Source organism: Electrona antarctica (assembly GCF_951216825.1).
Source record: "Electrona antarctica genome assembly, chromosome: 6".
Lineage (NCBI taxonomy): Eukaryota > Metazoa > Chordata > Actinopteri > Myctophiformes > Myctophidae > Electrona > Electrona antarctica.
Window position 1 is genome coordinate 58635715 of NC_136811.1, and position 19179 is coordinate 58654893.

General features: G+C 44.3%; 1 protein-coding gene across 1 annotated transcript in view; it reads right to left on the bottom strand.

Annotated features, from left to right (window-relative positions):
* Positions 1-19179, bottom strand: part of LOC306925204 (uncharacterized protein) — a 200359-nt gene that overhangs the window by 148716 nt on the left and 32464 nt on the right. The window contains exons 8-9 of the mRNA XM_079503895.1: positions 3798-4243; positions 3558-3675 (exon numbers count right to left, since the gene is read on the bottom strand). Of these exons, the coding sequence (XP_079360021.1) occupies positions 3558-3675; positions 3798-4243 (564 nt within the window). The remainder of the gene's footprint in view (positions 1-3557; positions 3676-3797; positions 4244-19179) is intronic.

Consider the following 19179-nt stretch of genomic DNA (forward strand, 5'->3'; position numbering starts at 1 on the left):
TAACGTCATGGCTGTGTTGTTGAACACACACACAGCTTAACGTCATGGCTGTGTTGTTGAACACACATACACAGCTTAACGTCATGGCTGTGTTGTTGAACACACACACAGCTTAACGTCATGGCTGTGTTGTTGAACACACACAGCTTAACATCATGGCTGTGTTGTTGAACACACACACAGCTTAACGTCATGGATGTGTTGTTGAACACACGCACAGCTTAACATCATGGCTGTGTTGTTGAACACACACACAGCTTAACGTCATGGCTGTGTTGTTGAACACACACACAGCTTAACGTCATGGCTGTGTTGTTGAACACATACACAGCTTAACATCATGGCTGTGTTGTTGAACACACACACAGCTTAACGTCATGGCTGTGTTGTTGAACACACACACAGCTTAACATCATGGCTGTGTTGTTGAACACACACACAGCTTAACGTCATGGCTGTGTTGTTGAACACACACACACACACACACACACACACACACACACACACACACACACACACACACACACACACACACACACACACACACACACACACACACACACACACACACACACACACACACACACACACACACAGCTTAACGTCATGGCTGTGTTGTTGAACACACACACACACAGCTTAATGGCATGGCTGTGTTGTTGAACACACACACAGCATAACGTCATGGCTGTGTTGTTGAACACACACACACACACACACACACACAGCTTAACGTCATGGCTGTATTGTTGAACACACACACACACACACACACACACACAGCTTAACGTCATGGCTGTGTTGTTGAACACACACAGCATAACGTCATGGCTGTGTTGTTGAACACACACAACTTAACGTCTTGGCTGTGTTGTTGAACACACACAGCTTAACGTCATGGCTGTGTTGTTGAACACACACAGCTTAACGTCATGGCTGTGTTGTTGAACACACACACAGCTTAACGTCATGGCTGTGTTGTTGAACACACACACAACATAACGTCATGGCTGTGTTGTTGAACACACACACAACTTAACGTCATGGCTGTGTTGTTGAACACACACACAACTTAACGTCATGGCTGTGTTGTTGAACACACAAACAACATATCATCATGGCTGTGTTGTTGAACACACACACAACTTAACGTCATGGCTGTGTTGTTGAACACACACAGCTTAACGTCATGGCTGTGTTGTTGAACACACACAGCTTAACGTCATGGCTGTGTTGTTGAACACACACACAGCTTAACGTCATGGCTGTGTTGTTGAACACACACACAGCATAACGTCATGGCTGTGTTGTTGAACACACACACACACACACAGCTTAACGGCATGGCTGTGTTGTTGAACACACACAGCTTAATGTCATGACTGTGTTGTTGAACACACACAGCTTAACGTCATGGCTGTGTTGTTGAACACACACACCGCTTAACGTTAGGAAAGTTACACGACTGACCCACCCAGGAGATGCAATAATACTAATGACCGTAGTCTGACCGTGCAACATGAAAACTCCAGTCGGACGGTCGTTAAGGTTGATTGTTATACTTTTCTGTTTCTGTTACACTGTCATTTCCTCATATTTCTCCTTTATTGAAAAAATGTCATGTGCATTTGTCCAGTGCATGGTCTACTGCAGGCCTGGTTGACTAGATTTAGAAGACATGTGTCCAGTGCATAGTCTACTGCAGGCCTGGTTGACTAGATTTAGAAGACATGTGTCCAGTGCATAGCCTACTGCAGGCCTGGTTGACTAGATTTAGAAGACATGTGTCCAGTGCATAGCCTACTGCAGGCCTGGTTGACTAGATTTAGAAGACATGTGTCCAGTGCATAGCCTACTGCAGGCCTGGTTGACTAGATTTAGAAGACATGTGTCCAGTGCATAGCCTACTGCAAGCCTGGTTGACTAGATTTAGAAGACGTGTGTCCAGTGCATAGCCTACTGCAGGCCTGGTAGACTAGATTTAGAAGACATGTGTCCAGTGCATAGCCTACTGCAGGCCTGGTAGACTAGATTTAGAAGACATGTGTCCAGTGCATAGCCTACTGCAAGCCTGGTTGACTAGATTTAGAAGACATGTGTCCAGTGCATAGCCTACTGCAGGCCTGGTTGACTAGATTTAGAAGACATGTGTCCAGTGCATAGCCTACTGCAGGCCTGGTTGACTATGCATAGCCTACTGCAGGCCAGGTTGACTAGATTTAGAAGACATGTGTCCAGTGCATAGTCTACTGCAGGCCTGGTCGACTAGATTTAGAAGACATGTGTCCAGTGCATAGCCTACCGCAGGCCTGGTAGACTAGATTTAGAAGACATGTGTCCAGTGCATAGTCTACTGCAGGCCTGGTCGACTAGATTTAGAAGACATGTGTCCAGTGCATAGCCTACCGCAGGCCTGGTAGACTAGATTTAGAAGACATGTGTCCAGTGCATAGCCTACCGCAGGCCTGGTAGACTAGATTTAGAAGACATGTGTCCAGTGCATAGTCTACTGCAGGCCAGGTTGACTAGATTTAGAAGACATGTGTCCAGTGCATAGTCTACTGCAGGCCTGGTCGACTAGATTTAGAAGACATGTGTCCAGTGCATAGCCTACCGCAGGCCTGGTAGACTAGATTTAGAAGACATGTGTCCAGTGCATAGTCTACTGCAGGCCTGGTCGACTAGATTTAGAAGACATGTGTCCAGTGCATAGCCTACCGCAGGCCTGGTAGACTAGATTTAGAAGACATGTGTCCAGTGCATAGTCTACTGCAGGCCAGGTTGACTAGATTTAGAAGACATGTGTCCAGTGCATAGTCTACTGCAGGCCTGGTCGACTAGATTTAGAAGACATGTGTCCAGTGTATAGCCTACCGCAGGCCTGGTAGACTAGATTTAGAAGACATGTGTCCAGTGCATAGCCTACCGCAGGCCTGGTAGACTAGATTTAGAAGACATGTGTCCAGTGCATAGCCTACTGCAGGCCTGGTTGACTAGATTTAGAAGACATGTGTCCAGTGCATAGTCTACTGCAGGCCTGGTCGACTAGATTTAGAAGACATGTGTCCAGTGCATAGCCTACCGCAGGCCTGGTAGACTAGATTTAGAAGACATGTGTCCAGTGCATAGCCTACCGCAGGCCTGGTAGACTAGATTTAGAAGACATGTGTCCAGTGCATAGCCTACCGCAGGCCTGGTAGACTAGATTTAGAAGACATGTGTCCAGTGCATAGCCTACCGCAGGCCTGGTAGACTAGATTTAGAAGACATGTGTCCAGTGCATAGCCTACCGCAGGCCTGGTAGACTAGATTTAGAAGACATATGTCCAGAGCATAGCCTACTGCAGGTCTGGCTGACTAGATCTAGAAGACATTTCGGAACTCTTGCTACTGAAACGATACATTATTAACATGGAGAAAGCCCACTATTTAACATGCATCTCTGTGGGGGAGAAGGAGAGTTTGTCTCCTCGCTGCTAACGTGCCTATTGGACAAGGACGGGTTGGGGAGGGTCTTAGCGAAGGGCTAATTGGAAGGAAAGTGAGTCAGCAGTTACCCCGCCAACCTCCAACGGGGAAGAGAGTAGAGGCAGCGACGTCCTCTGGTGATATCAGAACCTCCACCGTAGCTGATCCTCCTCCCGTAGACATCTGTTGGCCTCTGTTAGCGCCCCCCTGTGGAGTGAATATTACATTTAAGTACATCGGTAGGCTACGATACAAAGAGCCAAACTGATGAATCACCAAGAACCTTCGAAGGTCAATGTAAATATCCAACATCTATACAAGCAACAAACCTTCACTTTCCCCATCCTCCTCCAGTCGGCAAAGTGCTTCTTGACTTGGTTGAGAGACCTGGAGATGCCCGAGGACGCGTAAACGGCCGCCACTACCTCTGCCCACGCCTGCTTCACCACCGAAATTCGGGGAGGCTCTGTCGACGTCCCGAAGATTTGAATTTGCCGTGCCTCGACAGCATGCACAAGCACGTTGGACTCGTGGCGTGTGAAGCGCACCGCGCGCCGTCTTAGCTCAGCTTTCTCTAGTCTCTGAATTAAGTCCTCCTGCTGTTCCTCATGAATCTGCGGGGGTCTGCCCCGCCTGGGACGACTCGCCTCTCCGCACAGATGCACCTCCCCCTCTCGCTCCCCCCCCTTTGCTGACGGCGCGGGTTCGGCAGACCCGGCCCAAGTCCCGTCTTCCCAGAGATCCTCCTGTCCGTCAGCTACAGCAGACGAGTCATCTGTGGAAACAAAACCAAAGTTAAAACTGCAAAGCAGCGACCCCCATCTGACAAATATGTTGTTCCAGGGACCCCATCTGACAAAAATGTTGTTCCAGGGACCCCCATCTGACAAATATGTTGTTCCAGGGACCCCCCCATCTGACAAATATGTTGTTCCAGGGACCCCCATCTCACAAATATGTTGTTCCAGGGACCCCGTCTGACAAATATGTTGTTCCAGGGACCCCCCCATCTGACAAATATGTTGTTCCAGGGACCCCCATCTGACAAATATGTTGTTCCAGGGACCCCCCCCCCCCCAGAAGCAAAGATTTGAGTTAAAAACGTTGGCTCTGAAAGAATATATATTCAAAGATGTGTGCCACATTTTCAAGATTTTTCAGAAAAGATATCTACGAGCTCGTAGCGCGGTGCCGCGCTATGAGCTTTTAGATCTGCTATCTTTCAATAGCTAAAGTATAACATAATGCTTTAAAACACCAAAAGAGGGAGGACAAGGACTTGAAACCGAGTCCACTGTTAACTGGTTAGTATGTGTACAGTCACTTTAAAAGTGTAATTTAGTTTAGTTTGATACCGGGTACTCGATAAGCCCAAAGCTTATTAATACCAGGTACTGGAGAAGCCCAAAGCTTATTGATACCGGGTACTGGATAAGCCCAAAGCTTATTGATACCGGGTACTCGATAAGCCCAAAGCTTATTGATACCGGGTACTGGATAAGCCAAAAGCATATTGATACCGGGTACAGGATAAGCCCAAAGCTTATTGATACCGGGTACTCGATAAACCCAAAGCTTATTGATACCGGGTACTCGATAAGCCCAAAGCTTATTGATACCGGGTACTGGATAAGCCCAAAGCTTATTGATACCGGCTACTCGATAAACCCAAAGCTTATTGATACCGGGTACTGGATAAGCCCAAAGCTTATTGATACCGGGTACTGGATAAGCCAAAAGCTTATTGATACCGGGTACTGGATAAGCCCAAAGCTTATTGATACCGGGTACTGGATAAGGCCAAAGCTTATTGATACCGGGTACTGGATAAGCCCAACGCTTATTGATACCGGGTACTCGATAAACCCAAAGCTTATTGATACCGGGTACTGGATAAGCCCAAAGCTTATTGATACCGGGTACTGGATAAGCCCAAAGCTTATCGATACCGGGTACTCGATAAGCCCAAACGTATTGATAACGGGTACTGGATGAGCCCAAAGCATATTGATACTGGGTACTCGATAAGCCCAAACTTATTGATACCGGGTACTGGATAAGGCCAAAGCTTATTGATACCGGGTACTGGATAAACCCAAAGCTTATTGATACCGGGTACTGGATAAACCCAAAGCTTATTGATACCGGGTACTGGATAAGCCCAAAGCTTATTGATACCGGGTACTGGATAAGCCCAAAGCTTATCGATACCGGGTACTCGATAAGCCCAAAGCTTATTGATACCGGGTACTGGATAAACCCAAAGCTTATTGATACCGGGTACTGGATAAGCCCAAAGCTTATTGATACCGGGTACTGGATAAGCCCAAAGCTTATTGATACCGGGTACTGGATAAACCCAAAGCTTATTGATACCGGGTACTGGATAAACCCAAAGCTTATTGATACCGGGTACTGGATAAACCCAAAGCTTATTGATACCGGGTACTGGATAAACCCAAAGCTTATTGATACCGGGTACTGGATAAGCCCAACGCTTATTGATACCGGGTACTGGATAAGCCCAAAGCTTATTGATACCGGGTACTGGATAAGCCCAAAGCTTATTGATACCGGGTACTGGATAAGCCCAAAGTTTATTGATACCGGGTACTGGATAAGCCCAAAGCTTATTGATACCGGGTACTGGATAAGCCCAAAGCTTATTGATACCGGGTACTGGAAAAACCCAAAGCTTATTGATACCGGGTACTGGATAAACCCAAAGCATATTGATACCGGGTACTCGATAAGCCCAAAGCTTATTGATACCGGGTACTGGATACTGGGTACTGGATAAGCCCAAAGCTTATTGATACCGGGTACTCGATCAGCTTGTTATCGGATTTCTCCGGGTATCGGTCATCGAGCTCCATCCCTAATCATGACCATAACACCTTTGATTATGTGAAAAATATTAAATTTATTTTGTATTTTTTTCCCTACAAAATGGTTTTATGGTCATGACTCACCGGGTTGGCATAATTCTATAAGCTTAAAATAATACATATTTTTTGTAAATCTCTGGGGAAAAACGAACTGGAGGTTTTTCAGTGACACCAGAAAAACCACGCCCACTACTGTCCAATTAAGGACTGTGATCTGAGTCCAATGACATCACCCTGTCTGTAAATGACATCACCCTGTCTGTCAATGACATCACCCTGTCTGTCAATGACATCACCCTGTCTGTCAATGACATCACCCTGTCTGTCAATGACATCACCCAGTCTGTCAATGACATCACCCTGTCTGTCAATGACATCACCCTGTCTGTCAATGACATCACCCTGTCTGTCAATGACATCACCCTGTCTGTTAGGACATTGAGGGGTCAGAAACCCAGCGCTGTTCATGCAGCCTGAACGGAGACAAGCTGGAGTTGGAAATACATTGTTTTCAACGAGGGCGGCGCAAATAAGAGCTATTTAGGTCATGTGTGTAACACGACAACTGTTTTAGTTTATGTTGTACTATTACTACAAAACAATCTAAAATAAAGAGATTTAAGATCATTAAAGATGGGCTGTTGCCCTGAGTCCAATGCATTTCTGCCTACTTCCGGTCCAGGACTTGTCCCAGTTGTTGTCCCCATTCTCAATAGAAGTCTATGTAGGAGAACCTCCAATGGACTGAAGCCTATAGAAGTCTATGTAGGAGAGCCTCCATTGGACTGAAGACAATAGAAGTCTATGTAGGAGAGCCTCCATTGGACTGAAGCCAATATAAGTCTATGTAGGAGAGCCTCCATTGGACTGAATCCAATATAAGTCTATGTAGGAGAGCCTCCATTGGACTGAAGCCAATAGAAGTCTATGTAGAAGAGCCTCCATTGGACTCAATCCAATATAAGTCTATGTAGGAGAGCCTCCATTGGACTGAAGCCAATAGAAGTCTATGTAGAAGAGCCTCCATTGGACTGAAGCCAATAGAAGTCTATGTAGAAGAGCCTCCATTGGACTGAAGCCAATAGAAGTCTATGTAGGAGAGCCTCCATTGGACTGAAGCCAATAGAAGTCTATGTAGGAGAGCCTCCATTGGACTGAAGCCAATAGAAGTCTATGTAGGAGAGCCTCCATTGGACTGAAACCAATAGAAATCTATGTAAAAGAGCCTCCATTGGACTGAAGCCAATAGAAGTCTATGTAGGAGAGCCTCCATTGGACTGAAGCCAATATAAGTCTATGTAGGAGAGCCTCCATTGGACTGAAGCCAATAGAAGTCTATGTAGGAGAGCCTCCATTGGACTGAAGCCAATATAAGTCTATGTAGGAGAGCCTCCATTGGACTGAAGCCAATAGAAGTCTATGTAGAAGAGCCTCCATTGGACTGAATCCAATAGAAGTCTATGTAGGAGAGCCTACATTAGACTGAAGCCAATAGAAGTCTATGTAGGAGAGCCTCCATTGGGCTGAAGCCAATAGAAGTCTATGTAGGAGAGCCTCCATTGGACTGAAGCCAATAGAAGTCTATGTAGGAGAGCCTCCATTGGACTGAAGCCAATAGAAGTATATGTAGGAGAGCCTCCATTGGACTGAAGCCAATATAAGTCTATGTAGGAGAGCCTCCATTGGACTGAAGCCAATATAAATCTATGTAGGAGAGCCTCCATTGGACTGAAGTCAATAGAAGTCTATGTAGGAGAGCCTCCATTGGACTGAAGCCAATAGAAGTCTATGTAGGAGAGCCTCCATTGGACTGAAGCCAATCGAAGTCTATGTAGGAGAGCCTCCATTAGACTGAAGCCAATCGAAGTCTATGTAGGAGAGCCTCCATTGGACTGAAGCCAATAGAAGTCTATGTAGGAGAAGAGCCTCCATTGGACTGAAGCCAATAGAAGTCTATGTAGAAGAGCCTCCATTGGACTGAATCCAATATAAGTCTATGTAGGAGAGCCTCCATTGGACTGAAGCCAATAGAAGTCTATGTAGAAGAGCCTCCATTGGACTGAAGCCAATAGAAGTCTATGTAGAAGAGCCTCCATTGGACTGAAGCCAATAGAAGTCTATGTAGGAGAGCCTCCATTGGACTGAAGCCAATAGAAGTCTATGTAGGAGAGCCTCCATTGGACTGAAGCCAATAGAAGTCTATGTAGGAGAGCCTCCATTGGACTGAAGCCAATAGAAGTCTATGTAAAAGAGCCTCCATTGGACTGAAGCCAATAGAAGTCTATGTAAAAGAGCCTCCATTGGACTGAAGCCAATAGAAGTCTATGTAGGAGAGCCTCCATTGGACTGAAGCCAATATAAGTCTATGTAGGAGAGCCTCCATTGGACTGAAGCCAATATAAGTCTATGTAGGAGAGCCTCCATTGGACTGAAGCCAATAGAAGTCTATGTAGGAGAGCCTCCATTGGACTGAAGCCAATAGAAGTCTATGTAGGAGAGCCTCCATTGGACTGAAGCCAATATAAGTCTATGTAGGAGAGCCTCCATTGGACTGAAGCCAATATAAGTCTATGTAGGAGAGCCTCCATTGGACTGAAGTCAATAGAAGTCTATGTAGGAGAGCCTCCATTGGACTGAAGCCAATAGAAGTCTATGTAGGAGAGCCTCCATTGGACTGAAGCCAATAGAAGTCTATGTAGGAGAGCCTCCATTGGACTGAAGCCAATCGAAGTCTATGTAGGAGAGCCTCCATTGGACTGAAGCCAATAGAAGTCTATGTAGGAGAAGAGCCCCAATTGGACTGAAGCCAATAGAAGTCTATGTAGAAGAGCCTCCATTGGACTGAAGCCAATATAAGTCTATGTAGGAGAGCCTCCATTGGACTGAATCCAATAGAAGTCTATGTAGAAGAGCCTCCATTGGACTGAAGCCAATAGAAGTCTATGTAGAAGAGCCTCCATTGGACTGAAGCCAATAGAAGTCTATGTAGGAGAGCCTCCATTGGACTGAAGCCAATAGAAGTCTATGTAGGAGAGCCTCCATTGGACTGAAGCCAATAGAAGTCTATGTAGGAGAGCCTCCATTGGACTGAAGCCAATAGAAGTCTATGTAAAAGAGCCTCCATTGGACTGAAGCCAATAGAAGTCTATGTAGGAGAGCCTCCATTGGACTGAAGCCAATAGAAGTCTATGTAGGAGAGCCTCCATTGGACTGAAGCCAATAGAAGTCTATGTAGGAGAGCCTCCATTGGACTGAAGCCAATATAAGTCTATGTAGGAGAGCCTCCATTGGACTGAAGCCAATAGAAGTCTATGTAGAAGAGCCTCCATTGGACTGAATCCAATAGAAGTCTATGTAGGAGAGCCTCCATTAGACTGAATCCAATAGAAGTCTATGTAGGAGAGCCTCCATTGGGCTGAAGCCAATAGAAGTCTATGTAGGAGAGCCTCCATTGGACTGAAGCCAATAGAAGTCTATGTAGGAGAGCCTCCATTGGACTGAAGCCAATAGAAGTCTATGTAGGAGAGCCTCCATTGGACTGAAGCCAATAGAAGTATATGTAGGAGAGCCTCCATTGGACTGAAGCCAATATAAGTCTATGTAGGAGAGCCTCCATTGGACTGAAGTCAATAGAAGTCTATGTAGGAGAGCCTCCATTGGACTGAAGCCAATAGAAGTCTATGTAGGAGAGCCTCCATTGGACTGAAGCCAATAGAAGTCTATGTAGGAGAGCCTCCATTGGACTGAAGCCAATCGAAGTCTATGAAGGAGAGCCTCCATTGGACTGAAGGCAATATAAGTCTATGTAGGAGAGCCTCCATTGGACTGAAGCCAATAGAAGTCTATGTAGAAGAGCCTCCATTGGACTGAATCCAATATAAGTCTATGTAGGAGAGCCTCCATTGGACTGAAGCCAATAGAAGTCTATGTAGAAGAGCCTCCATTGGACTGAAGCCAATAGAAGTCTATGTAGAAGAGCCTCCATTGGACTGAAGCCAATAGAAGTCTATGTAGGAGAGCCTCCATTGGACTGAAGCCAATAGAAGTCTATGTAGGAGAGCCTCCATTGGACTGAAGCCAATAGAAGTCTATGTAGGAGAGCCTCCATTGGACTGAAGCCAATAGAAGTCTATGTAAAAGAGCCTCCATTGGACTGAAGCCAATAGAAGTCTATGTAGGAGAGCCTCCATTGGACTGAAGCCACTATAAGTCTATGTAGGAGAGCCTCCATTGGACTGAAGCCAATAGAAGTCTATGTAGGAGAGCCTCCATTGGACTGAAGCCAATATAAGTCTATGTAGGAGAGCCTCCATTGGACTGAAGCCAATAGAAGTCTATGTAGAAGAGCCTCCATTGGACTGAAGCCAATAGAAGTATATGTAGGAGAGCCTCCATTGGACTGAAGCCAATATAAGTCTATGTAGGAGAGCCTCCATTGGACTGAAGCCAATATAAGTCTATGTAGGAGAGCCTCCATTGGACTGAAGTCAATAGAAGTCTATGTAGGAGAGCCTCCATTGGACTGAAGCCAATAGAAGTCTATGTAGGAGAGCCTCCATTGGACTGAAGCCAATCGAAGTCTATGTAGGAGAGCCTCCATTAGACTGAAGCCAATCGAAGTCTATGTAGGAGAGCCTCCATTGGACTGAAGCCAATAGAAGTCTATGTAGGAGAAGAGCCTCCATTGGACTGAAGCCAATAGAAGTCTATGTAGAAGAGCCTCCATTGGACTGAATCCAATATAAGTCTATGTAGGAGAGCCTCCATTGGACTGAAGCCAATAGAAGTCTATGTAGAAGAGCCTCCATTGGACTGAAGCCAATAGAAGTCTATGTAGAAGAGCCTCCATTGGACTGAAGCCAATAGAAGTCTATGTAGAAGAGCCTCCATTGGACTGAAGCCAATAGAAGTCTATGTAGGAGAGCCTCCATTGGACTGAAGCCAATAGAAGTCTATGTAGGAGAGCCTCCATTGGACTGAAGCCAATAGAAGTCTATGTAAAAGAGCCTCCATTGGACTGAAGCCAATAGAAGTCTATGTAAAAGAGCCTCCATTGGACTGAAGCCAATTGAAGTCTATGTAGGAGAGCCTCCATTGGACTGAAGCCAATATATTTCTATGTAGGAGAGCCTCCATTGGACTGAAGCCAATATAAGTCTATGTAGGAGAGCCTCCATTGGACTGAAGCCAATAGAAGTCTATGTAGGAGAGCCTCCATTGGACTGAAGCCAATAGAAGTCTATGTAGGAGAGCCTCCATTGGACTGAAGCCAATATAAGTCTATGTAGGAGAGCCTCCATTGGACTGAAGCCAATATAAGTCTATGTAGGAGAGCCTCCATTGGACTGAAGTCAATAGAAGTCTATGTAGGAGAGCCTCCATTGGACTGAAGCCAATAGAAGTCTATGTAGGAGAGCCTCCATTGGACTGAAGCCAATAGAAGTCTATGTAGGAGAAGAGCCTCCATTGGACTGAAGCCAATAGAAGTCTATGTAGAAGAGCCTCCATTGGACTGAATCCAATATAAGTCTATGTAGGAGAGCCTCCATTGGACTGAAGCCAATAGAAGTCTATGTAGAAGAGCCTCCATTGGACTGAAGCCAATAGAAGTCTATGTAGAAGAGCCTCCATTGGACTGAAGCCAATAGAAGTCTATGTAGAAGAGCCTCCATTGGACTGAAGCCAATAGAAGTCTATGTAGGAGAGCCTCCATTGGACTGAAGCCAATAGAAGTCTATGTAGGAGAGCCTCCATTGGACTGAAGCCAATAGAAGTCTATGTAAAAGAGCCTCCATTGGACTGAAGCCAATAGAAGTCTATGTAAAAGAGCCTCCATTGGACTGAAGCCAATAGAAGTCTATGTAGGAGAGCCTCCATTGGACTGAAGCCAATATAAGTCTATGTAGGAGAGCCTCCATTGGACTGAAGCCAATATAAGTCTATGTAGGAGAGCCTCCATTGGACTGAAGCCAATAGAAGTCTATGTAGGAGAGCCTCCATTGGACTGAAGCCAATAGAAGTCTATGTAGGAGAGCCTCCATTGGACTGAAGCCAATATAAGTCTATGTAGGAGAGCCTCCATTGGACTGAAGCCAATATAAGTCTATGTAGGAGAGCCTCCATTGGACTGAAGTCAATAGAAGTCTATGTAGGAGAGCCTCCATTGGACTGAAGCCAATAGAAGTCTATGTAGGAGAGCCTCCATTGGACTGAAGCCAATAGAAGTCTATGTAGGAGAGCCTCCATTGGACTGAAGCCAATCGAAGTCTATGTAGGAGAGCCTCCATTGGACTGAAGCCAATAGAAGTCTATGTAGGAGAAGAGCCCCAATTGGACTGAAGCCAATAGAAGTCTATGTAGAAGAGCCTCCATTGGACTGAAGCCAATATAAGTCTATGTAGGAGAGCCTCCATTGGACTGAATCCAATAGAAGTCTATGTAGAAGAGCCTCCATTGGACTGAAGCCAATAGAAGTCTATGTAGAAGAGCCTCCATTGGACTGAAGCCAATAGAAGTCTATGTAGGAGAGCCTCCATTGGACTGAAGCCAATAGAAGTCTATGTAGGAGAGCCTCCATTGGACTGAAGCCAATAGAAGTCTATGTAGGAGAGCCTCCATTGGACTGAAGCCAATAGAAGTCTATGTAAAAGAGCCTCCATTGGACTGAAGCCAATAGAAGTCTATGTAGGAGAGCCTCCATTGGACTGAAGCCAATAGAAGTCTATGTAGGAGAGCCTCCATTGGACTGAAGCCAATAGAAGTCTATGTAGGAGAGCCTCCATTGGACTGAAGCCAATATAAGTCTATGTAGGAGAGCCTCCATTGGACTGAAGCCAATAGAAGTCTATGTAGAAGAGCCTCCATTGGACTGAATCCAATAGAAGTCTATGTAGGAGAGCCTCCATTAGACTGAATCCAATAGAAGTCTATGTAGGAGAGCCTCCATTGGGCTGAAGCCAATAGAAGTCTATGTAGGAGAGCCTCCATTGGACTGAAGCCAATAGAAGTCTATGTAGGAGAGCCTCCATTGGACTGAAGCCAATAGAAGTCTATGTAGGAGAGCCTCCATTGGACTGAAGCCAATAGAAGTATATGTAGGAGAGCCTCCATTGGACTGAAGCCAATATAAGTCTATGTAGGAGAGCCTCCATTGGACTGAAGTCAATAGAAGTCTATGTAGGAGAGCCTCCATTGGACTGAAGCCAATAGAAGTCTATGTAGGAGAGCCTCCATTGGACTGAAGCCAATAGAAGTCTATGTAGGAGAGCCTCCATTGGACTGAAGCCAATCGAAGTCTATGAAGGAGAGCCTCCATTGGACTGAAGCCAATATAAGTCTATGTAGGAGAGCCTCCATTGGACTGAAGCCAATAGAAGTCTATGTAGAAGAGCCTCCATTGGACTGAATCCAATAGAAGTCTATGTAGGAGAGCCTCCATTAGACTGAAGCCAATAGAATTCTATGTAGGAGAGCCTCCATTGGGCTGAAGCCAATAGAAGTCTATGTAGGAGAGCCTCCATTGGACTGAAGCCAATAGAAGTCTATGTAGGAGAGCCTCCATTGGACTGAAGCCAATAGAAGTCTATGTAGGAGAGCCTCCATTGGACTGAAGCCAATAGAAGTCTATGTAGGAGAGCCTCCATTGGACTGAAGCCAATATAAGTCTATGTAGGAGAGCCTCCATTGGACTGAAGCCAATATAAGTCTATGTAGGAGAGCCTCCATTGGACTGAATCCAATAGAAGTCTATGTAGGAGAGCCTCCATTAGACTGAAGCCAATAGAAGTCTATGTAGGAGAGCCTCCATTGGGCTGAAGCCAATAGAAGTCTATGTAGGAGAGCCTCCATTGGACTGAAGCCAATATAAGTCTATGTAGGAGAGCCTCCATTGGACTGAAGCCAATATAAGTCTATGTAGGAGAGCCTTCATTGGACTGAAGCCAATAGAAGTCTATGTAGGAGAGCCTCCATTGGACTGAAGCCCCATGAAGTGAACAGAGTTTTCGTAACTCTGTCTCACTCTATGGCTCTGGTTTGGGATTATGGATGGAAATTAGCATCACCGCTAATTCCAAAAAGTATATTTACGCTACATTTATAAGAACTGTTCATTAATATGCTCTGTCCCGTCCAAATAAACAAATAAGGCAGATAAAGTAAAATAAATAAAACTAGTCTGAATGGAAACGTTACATAGGAGAAAGACAATATGTCCCTGTAGATCTGTCTATTTTCACATCCTGTTAGTCTATTTTCACATCCTGTTTGGCGGCGAAACATGGAAGACTAAGCGTGACATCATCATACAACTCGGAAGTCATGTAGGAACGCCCACTGAGTGAAGTCATGTAGGAACGCCCACTGAGTGAAGTCATGTAGGAACGCCCATTGAGTGAAGTCATGTAGGAACGCCCACTGAGTGAAGTCATGTAGGAACGCCCACTGAGTGAAGTCATGTAGGAACGCCCACTGAGTGAAGTCATGTAGGAACGCCCACTGAGTGAAGTCATGTAGGAACGCCCACTGAGTGAAGTCATGTAGGAACGCCCACTGAGTGAAGTCATGTAGGAACGCCCACTGAGTGAAGTCATGTAGGAACGCCCACTGAGTGAAGTCATGTAGGAACGCCCACTGAGTGAAGTCATGTAGGAACGCCCACTGAGTGAAGTCATGTAGGAACGCCCACTGAGTGAAGTCATGTAGGAACGCCCACTGAGTGAAGTCATGTAGGAACGCCCACTGAGTGAAGTCATGTAGGAACGCCCACTGAGTGAAGTCATGTAGGAACGCCCACTGAGTGAAGTCATGTAGGAACGCCCACTGAGTGAAGTCATGTAGGAACGCCCACTGAGTGAAGTCATGTAGGAACGCCCACTGAGTGAAGTCATGTAGGAACGCCCACTGAGTGAAGTCATGTAGGAACGCCCACTGAGTGAAGTCATGTAGGAACGCCCACTGAGTGAAGTCATGTAGGAACGCCCACTGAGTGAAGTCATGTAGGAACGCCCACTGAGTGAAGTCATGTAGGAACGCCCACTGAGTGAAGTCATGTAGGAACGCCCACTGAGTGAAGTCATGTAGGAACGCCCACTGAGTGAAGTCATGTAGGAACGCCCACTGAGTGAAGTCATGTAGGAACGCCCACTGAGTCTGGCCTCGACAGCCCATATGATCCGAACAGAAAACTTTAATTTTGATTGCAATAAACGACGATAAACGAGTTTAAACTCACTCTGTCACTCATTTTGCCACTCACTTTAAGCACGTGCATACCCTCTATAGACACTTCCTAATCAATCAATGAATAAATTAATTAAATTAATAATTAATTAATTACACCCAGAAAATTGCCAAAACTGAGCATATTTCTATCTATAAGGCCAAAAATGTCACTTATTTTGAACTGCTCTCTATTGTTTAAAGGACCACTTCACCACTTTTCAACCTATCTTCATATAGTAGGTCCTCACAAATAATCATGAAAAAATGGGGCAATTTTTTTCTACTCTGTCTGTGTCTCATAGGAGGGCTGTGGGCAATTCAGAAACTGTCTTCCAGTGACATCATCGATGGGGAATACAAGCTAATAGAAACTGCAGGCTTACTAGTCCTGAAAAGTTGCAATGCGAAAATGGAAGCCATCGTTCTCGTGATAATGAAAATCTAAACATTTTTGTAAAGAAATCTTGTTTAAAAAAAGATCTGCCTAATGATGATGTCACTGGAAGACGGTTTCTGAACTGCCCACAGCCCTCCTATGAGACACAGACCGAGTAGAAAAACATTGTGCCATTTTATCATGATTGTTAGTGAGGACCTATCATATGAAGATAGGTTGAAAAGTGGTGAAGTGGTCCTTTAACGATTTTTGAGAGGGCAAGTATGTATTTATTTTAACACAATAAGCCGACGATGTATTTGTTCTTATTTACCGTAACCCTACTAGAGCCCGATACGTCCCATCTGGCCATAACACATGGCCAGATGTGACCATATATGGAGCCAGAGTGTGACCTCACAGATCAGACAGTAGTACTACCTATCTACTTCTCACCATCGTCATGAGTGACAAACTAGTTATTCTTCTCAAGATATCACAGATGAGGAAGTAGAATTTACCTATATGTGACGGTCGTCCCTTTTGTTTTGTTTTGTTTTGTTTGTTCTCTCGAGCCATTCCGTCTTCAGATGGTTGAACCATTCCGTCTTCAGATGGTTGAACGTCCTTTTCCATTCCGTCTTCAGATGGTTGAACGTCCTTTTCCATTTTCCTTTTGTCTTCCTTGGATTCTGAGCGTAATCTTCATGGTGGAAATGATCACGCAAACCGCTGTTGTTTGCGTCGACTAAAACTAAGACGAAATATGTCCGTCGACTACCTTTTTTCACTGACGAAAACTGAATGGAAACTAAATTAGAACTAAGCTATGATGACTAAAACTAAGACTAAATATACTGACAATATCGTAAACAAATTACTAAAATGTTAGGAAGGGACTAGTGGACAAGAGATCCAGTATAATGTTAGGAAGGGACTAGTGGACAAGAGATCCAGTATAATGTTAGGAAGGGACTAGTGGACAAGAGATCCAGTATAATGTTAGGAAGGGACTAGTGGACAAGAGATCCAGTATAATGTTAGGAAGGGACTAGTGGACAAGAGATCCAGTATAATGTTAGGAAGGGACTAGTGGACAAGAGATCCAGTATAATGTTAGGAAGGGACTAGTGGACAAGAGATCCAGTATAATGTTAGGGAGGGACTAGTGGACAAGAGATCCAGTATAATGTTAGGGAGGGACTAGTGGACAAGAGATCCAGTATAATGTTAGGAAGGGACTAGTGGACAAGAGATCCAGTATAATGTTAGGAAGGGACTAGTGGACAAGAGATCCAGTATAATGTTAGGAAGGGACTAGTGGACAAGAGATCCAGTATAATGTTAGGGAGGGACTAGTGGACAAGAGATCCAGTATAATGTTAGGAAGGGACTAGTGGACAAGAGATCCAGTATAATGTTAGGAAGGGACTAGTGGACAAGAGATCCAGTATAATGTTAGGAAGGGACTAGTGGACAAGAGATCCAGTATAATGTTAGGAAGGGACTAGTGGACAAGAGATCCAGTATAATGTTAGGAAGGGACTAGTGGACAAGAGATCCAGTATAATGTTAGGAAGGGACTAGTGGACAAGAGATCCAGTATAATGTTAGGAAGGGACTAGTGGACAAGAGATCCAGTATAATGTTAGGAAGGGACTAGTGGACAAGAGATCCAGTATAATGTTAGGAAGGGACTAGTGGACAAGAGATCCAGTATAATGTTAGGAAGGGACTAGTGGACAAGAGATCCAGTATAATGTTAGGAAGGGACTAGTGGACAAGAGATCCAGTATAATGTTAGGAAGGGACTAGTGGACAAGAGATCCAGTATAATGTTAGGAAGGGACTAGTGGACAAGAGATCCAGTATAATGTTAGGAAGGGACTAGTGGACAAGAGATCCAGTATAATGTTAGGAAGGGACTAGTGGACAAGAGATCCAGTATAATGTTAGGAAGGGACTAGTGGACAAGAGATCCAGTATAATGTTAGGAAGGGACTAGTGGATAAGAGATCCAGTATAATGTTAGGAAGGGACTAGTGGACAAGAGATCCAGTATAATGTTAGGAAGGGACTAGTGGACAAGAGATCCAGTATAATGTTAGGAAGGGACTAGTGGACAAGAGATCCAGTACGAGTCATTTTACACTTGGTTTGCATGCGCAACACGGTGTGATCTTGTAGATCGTTGTGATCTTGTAGATCGGCTATTTTCAGCAAGTGTAAAATCAGTCATTACGACGGCATGAAGGCCCGCCAAAATACAATTTGTCGACTAAATCAACTGTAGATTTAGTCGACAAAAATCTTACGATATTTAGTCGACTAAAACTAGACTAACACTAAAACATTCCAGGTGACTAAAATGTGACTAAAACTAAATGAAAACGTTTCAAGAGACTGTGAAAAACTAAACTATAAATTTGCTGCCGAAAACAACTCTGGCACATGCTGTAACTCTTGTATTGTATTGAATCACATGCTGTAACTCTTGTATTGTATTGAATCACATGCTGTAACTCTTGTATTGTATTGAATCACTGCTGTAACTCTTGTATTGTATTGAATCACTGCTGTAACTCTTGTATTGTATTGAATCACTGCTGTAACTCTTGTATTGTATTGAATCACTGCTGTAACTCTTGTATTGTATTGAATCACTGCTGTAACTCTTGTATTGTATTGAATCACTGCTGTAACTCTTGTATTGTATTGAATCACATGCTGTAACTCTTGTATTGTATTGAATCACATGCTGTAACTCTTGTATTGTATTGAATCACATGCTGTAACTCTTGTATTGTATTGAATCACTGCTGTAACTCTTGTATTGTATTGAATCACTGCTGTAACTCTTGTATTGTATTGAATCACTGCTGTAACTCTTGTATTGTATTGAATCACGTGCTGTAACTCTTGTATTGTATTGAATCACATGCTGTAACTCTTGTATTGTATTGAATCACTGCTGTAACTCTTGTATTGTATTGAATCACATGCTGTAACTCTTGTATTGTATTGAATCACATGCTGTAACTCTTGTATTGTATTGAATCACTGCTGTAACTCTTGTATTGTATTGAATCACTGCTGTAACTCTTGTATTGTATTGAATCACTGCTGTAACTCTTGTATTGTATTGAATCACATGCTGTAACTCTTGTATTGTATTGAATCACATGCTGTAACTCTTGTATTGTATTGAATCACATGCTGTAACTC